At 44.8% G+C, this 13,429-nt stretch overlaps 1 protein-coding gene across 1 annotated transcript in view; it reads left to right on the top strand.

Moving 5' to 3' along the window:
- The first annotated feature begins 12,266 nt into the window (after nucleotides 1-12,266).
- The window catches only part of BEST1 (bestrophin 1), a 10,097-nt gene continuing 8,934 nt past the window's right edge, over nucleotides 12,267-13,429 (top strand). Inside the window, exon 1 of the mRNA XM_008707495.2 lies at nucleotides 12,267-12,492. Within this exon, the coding sequence (XP_008705717.1) occupies nucleotides 12,341-12,492 (152 nt within the window). The 5' untranslated portion in view covers nucleotides 12,267-12,340. The remainder of the gene's footprint in view (nucleotides 12,493-13,429) is intronic.

The following is a 13,429-nucleotide window of genomic DNA, read 5'->3' on the forward strand; positions in this document are numbered from 1 at the left end:
CCTTTAGCTGATCACCAGGCTCTTGCAAACAGGAAATGAGGGCTAAAGTTGAGTTGTAAATTACTTCATTGAGTGTTAAAAGAATTTCCCAACACACATACAGAGCTCATCTGCAAAGACTGGGAGGTTTTTGTTTTTGCTGTTCTAGGCATTCAAGGAAATCTCTGTCAAATGACTAGCTGACCACCAACCTAATGAAACAGAGACTTCAGTAGCCATGGACTACAAAAAATAGACTTTACAGAATTAGTTCCAGAAAGTCACTAAACTAATGAACAATTTTTACTACAAGCAGCAACAAGTCCAAGCATGGTAGGAAATCCTATTTCCAGAGTTGTATTATAATACTCAGAATGTCCAGCTTAGAAAAAAAAAAGTTATGAAGTATGCAGAGGGAGCATGGCCTATATATGGGGAAAAAATTGTCCTTGAGGAAGCACAGATATTAGATATAGTAGACAAAGACTTTACTTATTTATTTTTAAAGAAGATTTTATTTATTTATTTGTCAGAGAGAGAGTGAGCACAAGCAGGGGGAGTGGCAGGCAGAGGGACTCCCCGCTGAGCAAGGAGCCCAAAGCAAGACTCGATCCCAGGACCCTGGGATCATGACCTGAGCTGAAGGCAGATGCTTAACCAACTGAGCCACCCGGGTGTCCCATGACAAAGCCTTTAAATCAACTATTTAAGATATACTCAAAGACCTAAAGGAAACCATGTGCAAAGTACTAAAGGAAAACATGATAATCATATCTCACCAGACAGAAACTATCAGTTAGGAGACAGAAGCTATAACACAGAAACAGATAGAAATTCTGATTTGAAGAGAATTAACTGAAATGAAAATTTCACCGGAGGAGTTCAACGGCAGATTTGAGCAGGCAGAAGAAAGAATCAGCATCCTAAAGATAAGTCAATTGAGATTACCCAGTCTGTGGAGCAGAGAGAAAAAAAGAATGAAGGAAAATAAACAGAACCTAAGAGATTTATAAGACACCATCATGCATATTAACATGTATAGTGGAAGTCCCAGAAGGAGAGGAGGGAGAGAAACAAGAAAGAATATTTGAAGATATAATGGCTGAAAACTTCTAAATTTGATGCAAGACATAATCTACACTTCCAGAAAGATTAATTAACTTCAAGTAAGATAAACTCAGAGATCCATACCAAGACATAATCAAACTGCAGAAGGCCAAAAACAAAAAGAGAATCCTGGAAGCAGGAAGAGAAAAGTGACTAATCGTGTATAAGAGAAACTCAATAAGATTAAAAGCTGATTTTTCATCAGAAACCTTGGAGGCCAGAAGGCAGTGGGAGAATGTATTGAAAGTTCTGAAAGGAAAAAAAAAAAAAGGCAACCAGGAATTTTATATCTGGCAAAATTATCCTTCAGGAATTAAGGAGAAATCAAGACATTTTCAGATTAGCAAAAACTGAGAGAGTTTGTCACTAGTAGACCTTCCTTACAAGAATTGTTGAAGAGTGCTTCAGGCTGATATGAAAGGACATGAGAAGGTAACTCAAATCCACATGAAGAAATGAACACTGATAACATGGATATAGGTAAATTTTAAAGTCAGCAATGATGAATTTTTAGAACATAATTCTTCTTTTTTTAATAGATTTAAAGGACAGTTACAATAATTATACATCTATACTGATGGAAACCTGATGTATAAAGATGTGATTTGTGATGCTAACAACATAAAGGGCAGGGAATGAAGCTGTAGAAGAACAAAGGTTTTGTATACTATTGACTAAACCGGTATTAAGTTGAACTAGATTATCCTAAATTAAGATGTTAATTGTAATCCCCAGGAAAACAACGAAGAAAATAAAATATCTAGTAATAGAAACAAGAAGGGAATCAAAATGGGACATTAGAAAACACCTAACACAAAAGGAGGAATTGAGAACCATAATAACAACAAAAGATACAAGACATAGCAAACTAATACAGTGGCAGAAGTAAGTTCCTTTCGTAATTGCAACTAAATACAAATAGATTAAATTCTCTAATTAAAAGACAGAGATGGACAGAATGGATTAGAAAGGATACATAATGCAACGATATGCTGTCTACATGAGTCTTTCTTTGGCTCAAAAACTCAAATAGGTTAAAAGTAAAAGGATGAAGAGATAATCCATGCCAAAAATCAACAAAAAAGAGAGATCAAGTGGCCATACTGTTATTTAAAAAATAGACTTTAAGGCAAAAATTATTTAAAAAGACAAAGAGAGACATTATATAATGATAAAAGGCTCAGTTCATCAAGAAGATATAACAATAATAAACATATATTGAAGGGAGAAATGAACAGTCCAACAATAATAAGGACTTCAATATTTCACTTTCAATAATGGATAGAATGACAACACACGAGATAAACAAAGAAATAGAAGCACTGAATGACTCTATAAACCAGCTAGACCTAACTCCACTCAACAACAGCAGAATACACATTCTTCTCAAGTAAGCATGGAATATTCCTCAGGATAGACCATGTCTATACCACAAAACAAGTCTCAATACATGTAAAAATACTGAATGCATATGAAGTATCTTCTCTGACCACAATGACATGAAACTAGAAATTAATAAAAGAAGGAAAACTGAAAATTCTGCAAATAGCATGAAAACTGAACAGCACACTCGTAAGTGCTCAATGGATTAAAAAGGGAAATTAGATGAGATGAATGAAAACAGAAACTCAGCATAACAAAACTTAACAGAATGCAATAAAAGCAGTTACCAGAGGGAAGTTTATAGCTGTAAACACCTACATTAAACAGGAAAAGGATCTCAACTCAATACTTAAACTCCCAACTTTTTTTTAATGGGCCCAAAGAAGATTTTTGAGTCATGTAACTGAATGCCCAGAAGCAGGATTGCTGCAGACATGGACTGTTTCAGGGGCTCAAGCATAGTCCTCAAGATCCAGTGTCTCTCTTGTCCTCTTCCTGGTTTGACTGGCTTCTCAGACTGGTGCTCCCTTTTGGTAGCAAGATGGTTATAGTCTCCAACCTCATACTGTCACTCAAGACCAGCCCTAAACTTCAACTTAAGGAGCTTACAAAAAGAAACACAAACTAAACTGAAAGTGAGCAGAAGGAAGGAAATAATAAAGATTAGAGCAGAAATAAATGAAATACAGAAGTGAAAAACAACAAAGAGAATCAATGAAAACAAAAGTCGCTTCTTAAAAAAAAGAGTAACAGGGGCGCCTGGGTGGCACAGCGGTTGAGCGTCTGCCTTCGGCTCAGGGCGTGATCCCGGCGTTGTGGGATCGAGCCCCACATCAGGCTCCTCTGCTATGAGCCTGCTTCTTCCTCTCCCACTCCCCCTGCTTGTGTTCCCTCTCTCGCTGGCTGTCTCTTTGTCTGTCGAATAAATAAATAAAATCTTTAAAAAATAAATAAATAAATAAATAAATAAATAAATAAATAAAAATAAAAAAAGAGTAACAAAATTGATGAATTTTTAGTTAGAATGACAAAAAGGTGAGAAGGAGATAAAAGACTCAAATTACTAAAATCGGGATGAAAGTAAGGACATTACTATCTTCTAGATACAAAAAGGATTATAAGAGAATATGATGAATAATTGTAGATCAACAAACCAGATAACCTAGATGAAAAGAAAATTTCCTAGAAACACACGAACTACCCAGACTGACTCAAGAAGAAACAGAAATCTGCATAGACCCATAACAAGAAATTAAATAAGTAAAAAATTTCCAATAAAGAAGACTAGGACCAGATTGCTTCACTGGTAAATTCTCTCAAACATTTAAAGAAGAATTAATACCAATCTTTCTCAAACTTTTCCAAAAAATAGAGTGTGCTTCCTAACTCATTCCGCGATGCCAGGATTACCTTGATATTAAAGCCAGACAAAGACGTCATAAGGAAAGAAATCTATAGACCAATATTCCTTAGGAATATAGATGCAAAAATGCTCAGCAGATTATTGAGAAATTTGAATCCAGCAACATATTAAAATGATCATACTGCATGGGCAACTGGGATTTATCCCAAGAATGCAAAGATGGTTCAACACATGAAAATTAACCAATGTAATATACAATATTAATGGAATGGAGGAAAATAACCACATGACCATCTCAACTGATGCAGAAAAATAATTTTATAAAACCCAACACCCTTATGAACCTTGAAAATATTACGCTAAGTGTCATAAACCAGCCACAAAAAGACAAATCCTGTATGATTCCACTTACATGAGATACTTAAGAGTAGCCAAAATCATACAGACAAAAAAGTAGAATGGTGGTTACCAGGGACTGGAAGAGGTGGGGGTGGGAGTTATTGTTTGATGTATATAGAGCTTCCGTTTTACAAGACAAAAGTGTTATGGGGATAGAAGGTGGTGATGGCCGTATAACATCATGAATATATATGATACCACTGAATTGTACACTTAGAAATGGTTAAAATGGTAAACTTTGTGTTATGTATATTGTACCACAATAAAAAAAGGTGGGGAAAAACCCACCTAACACCCTTGCATGATAAAAACACTCATAAAAGTAGGACTAGAAGGGAACTTCCTTAGCTTGATAAAGGAGATCTGTTGACAATCCACAGTTGGGACACCTGAGTGGCTCAGTCAGTTAAGCATCCGCTTTCGGTTCAGGTCATAATTCTGAGATCCTGAGATCAAGCCCCATGTCAGGCCCCTGCTCAGTAGGGAGCCTGCTTCTCTCTCTCCTTCTGCCCCTCTCCCCGCTCGTGCTCTCTCAGTCAGTCACTCTCTCTCAAATAAAAATAAATAAAATCTCCAAAAAAAGAAAAAGAAAATCCACAGTTAATATCATACTCAGTGGTGAAAGACTGAAAGCTGGACACTCAGTCAGTTAAGTTCTGCCATCGGCTCAGGTCATGATCTCAGGGTCCTGAGATCAAGCCCCACGTTGGACTTCCTGCTGAGCAGGGAGCCTGCTTCCCCCTCTCCCTCTGCCGTCCCCCCTGCTTGTGCTCTCTCTCCTCTCTCTCAAATAAATAAATAAAATATTTTAATAAAAGAGAAAGAAATACTGAAAGCTTTCCTCCTAAGATCAGAAACAATATAAGGATATCTGGTCTAGCCACTTCTATTCAACACTTTACTGGAAGTTTTAACCATGGCAAGAAAGTAAATAAAAAGCGTCCAAATTGGAAGGGAAGTAGTAAAACTATCTCTATTTGTAGACGGTGTAATCGAATATAGGAAATCCTAAAGAACCCACACAAAACCATCACAGCTAATAATGAATTCAGCAAAGGTGCAGAATATAAGATCAGTATGCAAAAATCAGTTATATTTCTATACACTAGCAATGAATTATCTGAAAATGGAATTTAGAAAAACAGTTTCATTTACATTACCAAAAGTAACAAAATGTTTAGGAATAAATCTAACAAAGAGGTATAAGTCTTGTACACTGCATACTACAAAACATTGTTAAAAGAAATTTCAGCAGACCTAAGTAAATGAAAAGACATCCTATGTTCATGGATTGTAAGGAAACAATATTGTAAAGAAAGCAAAGTGATCTACAGATTCGATGCAATCTCCACCAAAATTCCAACTGTCTTTTTTGCAGAAATGAGCAAGTTGATCCTCAAATTCATATGGAATTGTAAGGGACCATACGTAGCCAAAACAATCTTGAAAGAGAACAAAATTGGAGAACACTTCCCGATTTCAAAACTTGTAAAAAGTGACACAACCAAAACACTGTGGTACTGACATAAGGCTAGACATATAAATTAATGGGATAAAATTGAGAGTCCAGAAATAAACCCATACATCTATTGTCAGTTGATTATCAACAATAGCACCAAGACCATTCAATGGGGAAAGAATAATCTTTTCAAATAATAGTGCTTGGAAAAGTAGGTATCGGCATGCAAAAAAATGAAGTTGGACCTTTACCTCACACCACATACAAAAATTAACTCAAACTAGGTCAAAGACCTACATGTAAGACCTGGAGCTATAAAACTGTAGAAAACTTAACAGTAAATCTTTATGACCTTGGATTTGGTAATGATTTCTTAGACATGACGCCAAAGAACAAACAACAAAAGAAAAAATAAACTGAACTTCATCAAAATAAAAAACAAAAAACTTCTGTGCATCAAAGGACATTCTCAAGAAGGTGAAAGATGACCAAAGAATGAGGAAAAATATTTGTAAATCATATATTTCTTATAAATCTAGCATCCACAGTATATAAAGAACTCTTAAAATTCCACGATAAGAATATATGGGCAAAGGATAATGGGCAAAGGACTTGGATAGACATATCTCCAATGAAGACCTGAAAATAAACAACAGGCACATGAGAGGCCCAACATCATTTGTCATTAGGGAAATGCGAATCAGAACCACAATGAGATACCACTGCACACCCACTAGGCTGGCTTTTTGCCGGGTGGGGGTATAACAAGTGTTGGCGAGGAGATGGAGAAACTGGAACCCCTCATGCAGTGCTGGTGGGACTATGAAATTGTACCGCCACTGTGCAAAACGGTTAGGTAGTTCCTTGAAAAGTTAACCATAGAATGACCCTATGACCCAGCAACTCCACTCCTAGGTATATACTCGAGAACTGAAGACACATTTAGAGATAACCTTGCCAACATATATACGTAGTAGTAAAAAAAAAAAAAAATGGAAACAATGCAGATGTCCGTAGCTGAGGAATGAATAACAAACTGGGATCTATCCATACAATGGAATATCATTCCACCCAGAAAGGAAGGAAGCAGCCCTGCTACGTGGATGAGCCTTGAAAACACGATAATGCCAAGTGCAAGAAGCCAGACATAAAAGGACAAGGATCACACGATTCCATTTATACGAAGTGTCAAGAAAGGGCAACTCCACAGACATAGAAGAAGCAGATTGACGGTGACCAGGGCTGGGAGAAAGGGGTGAATGAGGAGCAACTGCATGATGGGTCCTGAGTTTCCATTCGGGTGACAAGAATGCTCTGGAAGGAGTGGTGATAGTTGAATGAAGTAAGAGTCACTGAATTGTACACTCAAAATGGTTAAAATGATGAATTTTATGGTATATGACTTTTTCCTCAATATTAAAAAAAAAAAGGAAGGAATTAAGTCAAAATGATCACCAATCACCCAGCTGGTGGGTTAGGGGGATTGTGGACAGGGTCTGTGCCTCACCTGGCTGGCCGCAGTGGGGCGGAGTCCATGGGGACAGGGCAGCTCGGAGATCCCCGTGTTCTCCCCAAGGCTGTGGTGAATCCTCTCGCCTGTTGTCTCGGCTTGGGCTGGCTCTGGCCTAGTCCATGCTATTCCATTGTCATTGGCAGGACTGGGCTTGGTGAAGCTGGACCCAGTGCGTCCCAGCCTCTCCCAGTCCCTGTGGTCTTTCTGCAGGAGCCAGAGCTTATGGGTTTATCTCTTGGGATGTTGAGTCTAGCCAGCCTTTTAGGGGTCAGGGCTGCAGGCTCCAGGGTAGAGGTGCTGTTATCTGTGTTGCTTCCAGGTCCCAGGCTGGCAGTATCCTCCCCCGCCCCTGACCAGATATGCCAAGCCCCCTCCTTTTCCCTCTTGGCTTCTGCCCTGTTTTTTCTGTGATTGGCCCAAGAGGGGGTGTGGGCTGGCAGGCTCCCTACACAGAGCCTGGAGGCAGCATCCGGGGCTGGTTGACCTACCCGAGGGCCCCCTGTCTACTGCCCCCAGCCGAGCTGGGTCCGCTTCTTCCTGCCCAGCTGAGGGAGGGCCTGGAAGGACACCGTAGCAGGCCCTCTGTGATGCTCCTGTCCCCATGGTGATCCCAGATGAGAAGGCTGTAGCATTCCGTCCCTGGAACTTCCACCCCTCTTTCCAGCTCTGTTTTGCCTGTCTCTAGAGATGGCTCTTTGCTGGTGGCCTCAAGAGCACGGGCTCTGCAGCAGTCAGCGTGTCTTCTGTGCACCCCCTATCTCTTGGACCTCTCTTTAACCCCAATAGAAACCACTACCCTAACAGTAAGCCTCCACCCCTCAGAAACTGACCGCCACCGGAGAGGTGATGGTGAGTTGTGGAAAAGCCACAGCGTTCAAAATGAGAAGACCCAGATTTCAGTCCCAGCCTGGCCTTCTAGAGCTGTGTGACCTTGGACAAGAGAGGCCTCGAGCTTCAGCATCCTCCTCTGTAAAAGGTAGATGATGAAACCCTACTGAACTGTGGCTCAGGAATGCCTCTGTGACTTTGCGTGGGCTTTCCCTTCTATGTAATACCCTTCCATCCTTCTCAGCTCAGGCAAACTCCTACCCATGCCTCAAGACCCAGCTCAAATGCTCCCTTCTCTGTAAATGTTTCTCTCTGAGCTCTGTGGGCTTGACACAGATATTAGGCTTTGCCATTTTGTGTTAAAGTTCTTTAAGTGTTTCCTTCATTGTTATCTGACTAGGAATTTTTGGAAGCAGGAATCAGATTAGGCTTATTTCTGGCATCAGAAATGGTTTGTTGGATGACTGCTTTGTGGAACGGAAAGCAGAAGAGGCTGACCCTGACTGGGTCGGACCCCATCCTTGCAGGGGTCAATCCTGGGGCCCTTTGTCCAAGCATGGCGTGGGTCAGTTTGTATGCCTGAGATGCGCCTGGATGGCTGGGGACATTTTCACAGCCGAGACCCAGCGGAAGAGACCCTGGCTCATGTCTGGGGTCTACCTGTCTTAGCACTGGGGTGCGGCTTCTTATGGGGTGTGTCTGCGGATATCCTGGGGCATCTGGCAGGGCAAGGGGGCTGGTACAGCACTGTCAGCGGGGTCCTGGTGAGACTTGGGGTATTGACAAGAAACCTGCGGTTCAAGGAGAAGAGAGGGAGGACTTCAGTTGCCACTGTGTCTTCCAGCTCCTTCTCATGGCTCTACAGCTGCTGGTCGGGGTCAAGGAGATGAGGAGACATCATCCAGTGTCAGCTCCAGGGTCCCTACAGATTGGGACCAGCTAACAGGGCTTCCAGGGCCAGAGCCAGCTAGTCAAGGGCGCCCTCCAGTGGTCACCATGGGGAAGGCAGGAACCTGATGACAGAAAGAGGTGTTGATATGGAGTGAGCTTCCCCGTGCCAAGCGTGGTGCCAGGCACATGTTTCAATTTTAATTAAAAATATATCGATCATCTGCTAAGCGAAAAGCTCTCTCTTGAGTGTTGATTTTTTTTTGGTGGGAGGAAAAGGGAATACAAGGTAGGGAATTATCCATTACATCAGTGATTCTCCACCCACGCTGTCTTTTGGACTTGCCTGGGGAACTTGAGAAGACATCCACGTCTGGGATCCGCCAGCCCAACCGAATCTGGAGGGGTGGGGCAAAGGCGCCAGGGGCAGGCGGCCAGGCATGAGAACCACTGGTTTGGAGAGTTGACTAAATTGTTACCCATCATCCTCATTGCTGAGGTAGGTGTTATTGTCCCATTTTCCGGATGAGGAGACCAAGGCTCAAGTTAAGGACAGCAATGGGAAAGATGTTTCCCACAGCACAGGCAGCAGGGGTATAGCAAATACTCCTAAAAGGCTGTTCCTGATCTCTGAAGAGACTCCCTCATAACTGCAATGGCATTATTTTAAGCTGTGATTAGAAAAGTGTCCAAGGTTGTGAAATAATCCTTTCCCCCAGGCAGAGAATTACAAAGGCAGAGGTGGTGTGCACAAAAGTCCCCTGCAGGTGCGCCTGGGTGGCTGTCAGTTAGGTGTCTGCCTTTGGCTGGGGTCATGATCCCAGGGTCCTGGGATGGAGCCCAGCATCCAGCTCCCTGCTCAGCTGGGGGCCTGCTTCTTCTCCCTCTGCCTGCCGCTCCCCCAGCTTGTGCTCTCTCTGTGTCAAATAAATAGCTGAAAAATCTTACCCCCCCCCCAAAAAAAAAAGTCACCTGCAATCTCAGCACTGTTAACACTTAGGAGTAGGTCAGGGAGAGGGGAAAAGAGGGGAGGGAGGAGTTGGAGAGAGGAGGAAGGGGGAAGGGAGGGAAGGAGTGGATTTATTTTAAGGCTCTGGGTCATATTGTAAATCAGGACTTCAGAAAGTCCGATCTGAAGACCACTGGCATCATAATCCCCGCGGTGCTCATTAGAAATGCAGTCGAAGCAGAATCAGACCCTGGAAAAAGATCCCGAGAAGTCGCCCATTTCATATACATTACAGACCATTCTCATGGCCACTCAGTGAAGACCAACAGCCACTGCGGCTTCAAGCTTTCACAAGAGGAGCCTGGCCTGGACACCCATCACTTCCAGTGGCTTAGGAGGGCTCTCGGGGATAGCTTGATGTATTAAAATGTTTGGAACCAGGTGCTGAGATATTAACCGGCTGCCCTTGGGGACCCGGGGACATATTCCCATTTTGCCTGGGCTGGCTGGAAGCCACCAGCATAAACACCAGAGCTGCTGTGTCATCCGGCACCAGGCCCAGCCCCCACACAGCAGCCTCCTACCCCCGCACCCCACCCCCTTCTTCCATAACTGTGAACCAACCTACTAACTGGATTCTGCCAGCCAATCACAGCCTGAATAACCTATGATGTCACCATCAGCCAATCAGAGCTCCTCACTGGCATAGGCAGACCTCTGTCACTCTTACAAAGGTGATGAGGTCTAAAGCAATACCATCCTTTTTGGATAGGGACACTGAGGTCCAGGAAGGAGCAGAGGCCCACTAGGGTCACCGCACACAGGGGCAGAGCCAGGACTAGTAGCCAGGAGTTCTGACTGTGGTCCAGTGGTCTTTCCATTGCCCTCAGTGCAGCCAAAGCCGCCATAGGGCCTGGCCGACAGCCCCCTCTCTCTGTGTAGCTCCTGGCCCAGGAGACAAAGACCAGGGCCCTGGCCCCACTCCCCACAGCTCTGCCTGCAAGACCTCAGTGGTCAGAAACAGATCCTTTGATCTCTGTATTTGAGGGCCCAGGGAAAATGGCAGGATTGGGCCCATGGTGGAGGGGAGTTGCCCTAAGTTCTAGCCCTCCTCTTAGTCCCCACCCCCAACCCGCCAGCACCGGCAGGAATTAGAGGGGCCCTGGGTCCTGACCAGCCGTGCTGGCTGCAGCTAATACGCAGATTATGAGAAGGGGTCCAAACAAAGCTCCTTTGTGGAGGCCCTGGCTTAGGGAGTCAAGTGACCGCTTAACTCACGCATGGGCAGGGCCAGCCCCGAAGTGTGGGTAGGGGCACTGGCCACAGGACCCCCAAGAGTCCCACCGGTCCAGTGGCCAGAACTGTTGTGGGATTGCCTGAGAAGACTGGAGCCCCTCTTGTGAGTAGGGGTGGGCCCAGGCCAGCTGGGCTGGGGCTTTGAGGGCCTACGGGGTGGACGGCAGTCCCTGCATGGGTGCGTGTGATGGACACCCACGGGCAGCATGTACGCGGGTGTGGGGGCACCTGTGTGTCTGTGCAAAGCTTCCGAGGTGGGAGTGAGCTTGGCGTGCACGAGGCACAAAGGCATGGAGCCCCCGCGCTCCATCAGAGCAAGCAGGGAGAGGGTGGGTGTCAGTCATTGCTTCGAGAAGTTTTTATGGAGCACCTCCTACGAGAGCACAGCGGGAGGTTCCATTCTCAGGAGGGAATGGTCAGTAAACAAGCAGACGTCCTGCAAAATAGAATTTCAAGTACAGCAAGATAAAATGTTGTGTAGAGAAATCGACAAGATGAGGGGGCAGAGAGTACCAGTGGCACTGGGATGCTATTTGCAGGTACAGTAGTTGGAACACCCTTTCTGGGCAGAGCACCTGAAGTGGGAAGGAGCCATACCGTTAGATGAGAAAGCGCATCCTCCAGGCGGAAGGATTAGCAAGTGGAAGGGCCCTGGGGTCACTGTTCAGTAAACGTTATTTCAGCATCTCTACCAGCCAGGCTCTGTTCTGGGCAATGGGGACAGGGCAGTGGACAAGACTGACCAGGCCCCTTACCAGTCTTGCTCCAAGGTGGTTGCAGGTGCTTGGGAGCTAATGAACAAAATGGGCTCAGAACGCTGCCTGGCTTAGGGGACCAAGCCCAGTAGGCAGACTTCGCTATTGCTGCTGTCATTGCCTTTGCCATACAACTTAAGGGCACAGACCTATCTGTCTTCCTTGCCAAAGCTGTGGGCAGCTCTGGGCTCCCTTCCCTGGCTTCCCATGTCCCACAGACAGGAAGAGCCGAAAGGGCCTTTGAGGCCACCTCATTCCCCTCCCAGTGTCCAGACAGGAAAGCTGAGGCCCAGCGCAGGGAAGAGTCCCAGCTAAGATCACTCCTGAGGCCCAGACAAGGCCCGACCAAGGCCGCCATCGGTGTCCCTCCCTGTCTGTCTGCTAGGACCCAAGCCCACTTGAGGCAGCCCAGGGCCCGGCCATGACCGTCACCTACTCGAGCCAAGTGGCGAACGCCCGCTTAGGCTCCTTCTCCCGCCTCCTGCTGTGCTGGCGAGGCAGCATCTACAAACTGCTCTACGGGGAGTTCCTCATCTTCCTGCTCAGCTACTATGCCATCCGCTTCGTTTACAGGTGCGCGGGACAGCCTGGGGCTGGGGTCTGGGAGGGGCGCAGCTGGGGCTTGGAACAGCCAGCCGGCCAGCCAGGGGCCCATGCACCAGAGACCTCTAAGGCTGACCTGAGCTCTTGGCCAAGCCCTGGGGGCGGGAGGGTTGGGGGTTGGGGTCTGAGGAGGAGGTAAAGGGAGGCAGCTCCATGAAGTCTGGGAGTGTCTTTCCTCCAACCCAGGGAGAGGCCCTGGAACCCAGGCCTTACCTGGTCCTACTCAGCCGGCCTGTTTTCCTGAATCCCACACAAGCTCACAGGTCCAGACCATATGTTTTTTCCCCCAAGAAAAATGTGTACTTAAATAAAATACAGGACAGATATAATCACAGAATGTATGAAAACATTTTGAAGGGGAAAAGCATTGACTGAAATGGATTGAAAAACTATTAAATACAGGAAGTGCTTGAATTCGTAATTATAATACCAATAACAAAGCACATTGGTTTTCATTGGTTGTTACTCCGGCATGAATATACTTTTTTAAAAAATTAGACTTTATTTTTTAGAGTTTTAAGTTGACAGCAAAATTGAGCAGAAGGTAGAGAGTGTCCATATACCCCTCGAACACACACAGATGCCCCCACTATCAACACGCCACATTTGCCGTAATAGATGAACCCACACGGACACACCATTATCACCCAAAGCCCACAGTTTGCACTAGGTCCCCTCTTGGTGTTGTTACATTCTATGGGTTTGGACAGATGACATGTATCTACCATGATAGTATCACACAGAGTAGTTTCACTGCCCCCAAACCCTCTGTGCTCACCCATTCATCTCTCCCCACCACATGGTTTTTTAAAGACCAAACACCCTATGTTTGAATCTGCTTTCAAACTATTCCTTTGGATCCTTTGAAAGGGTCAGTGGTGCCTAACAGTAACTCCTTCAGCAGGAT

Source organism: Ursus maritimus, unplaced genomic scaffold (genome assembly GCF_017311325.1).
Source record: "Ursus maritimus isolate PB19 unplaced genomic scaffold, ASM1731132v1 scaffold_23, whole genome shotgun sequence".
Taxonomy (NCBI): Eukaryota; Metazoa; Chordata; class Mammalia; order Carnivora; family Ursidae; genus Ursus; species Ursus maritimus.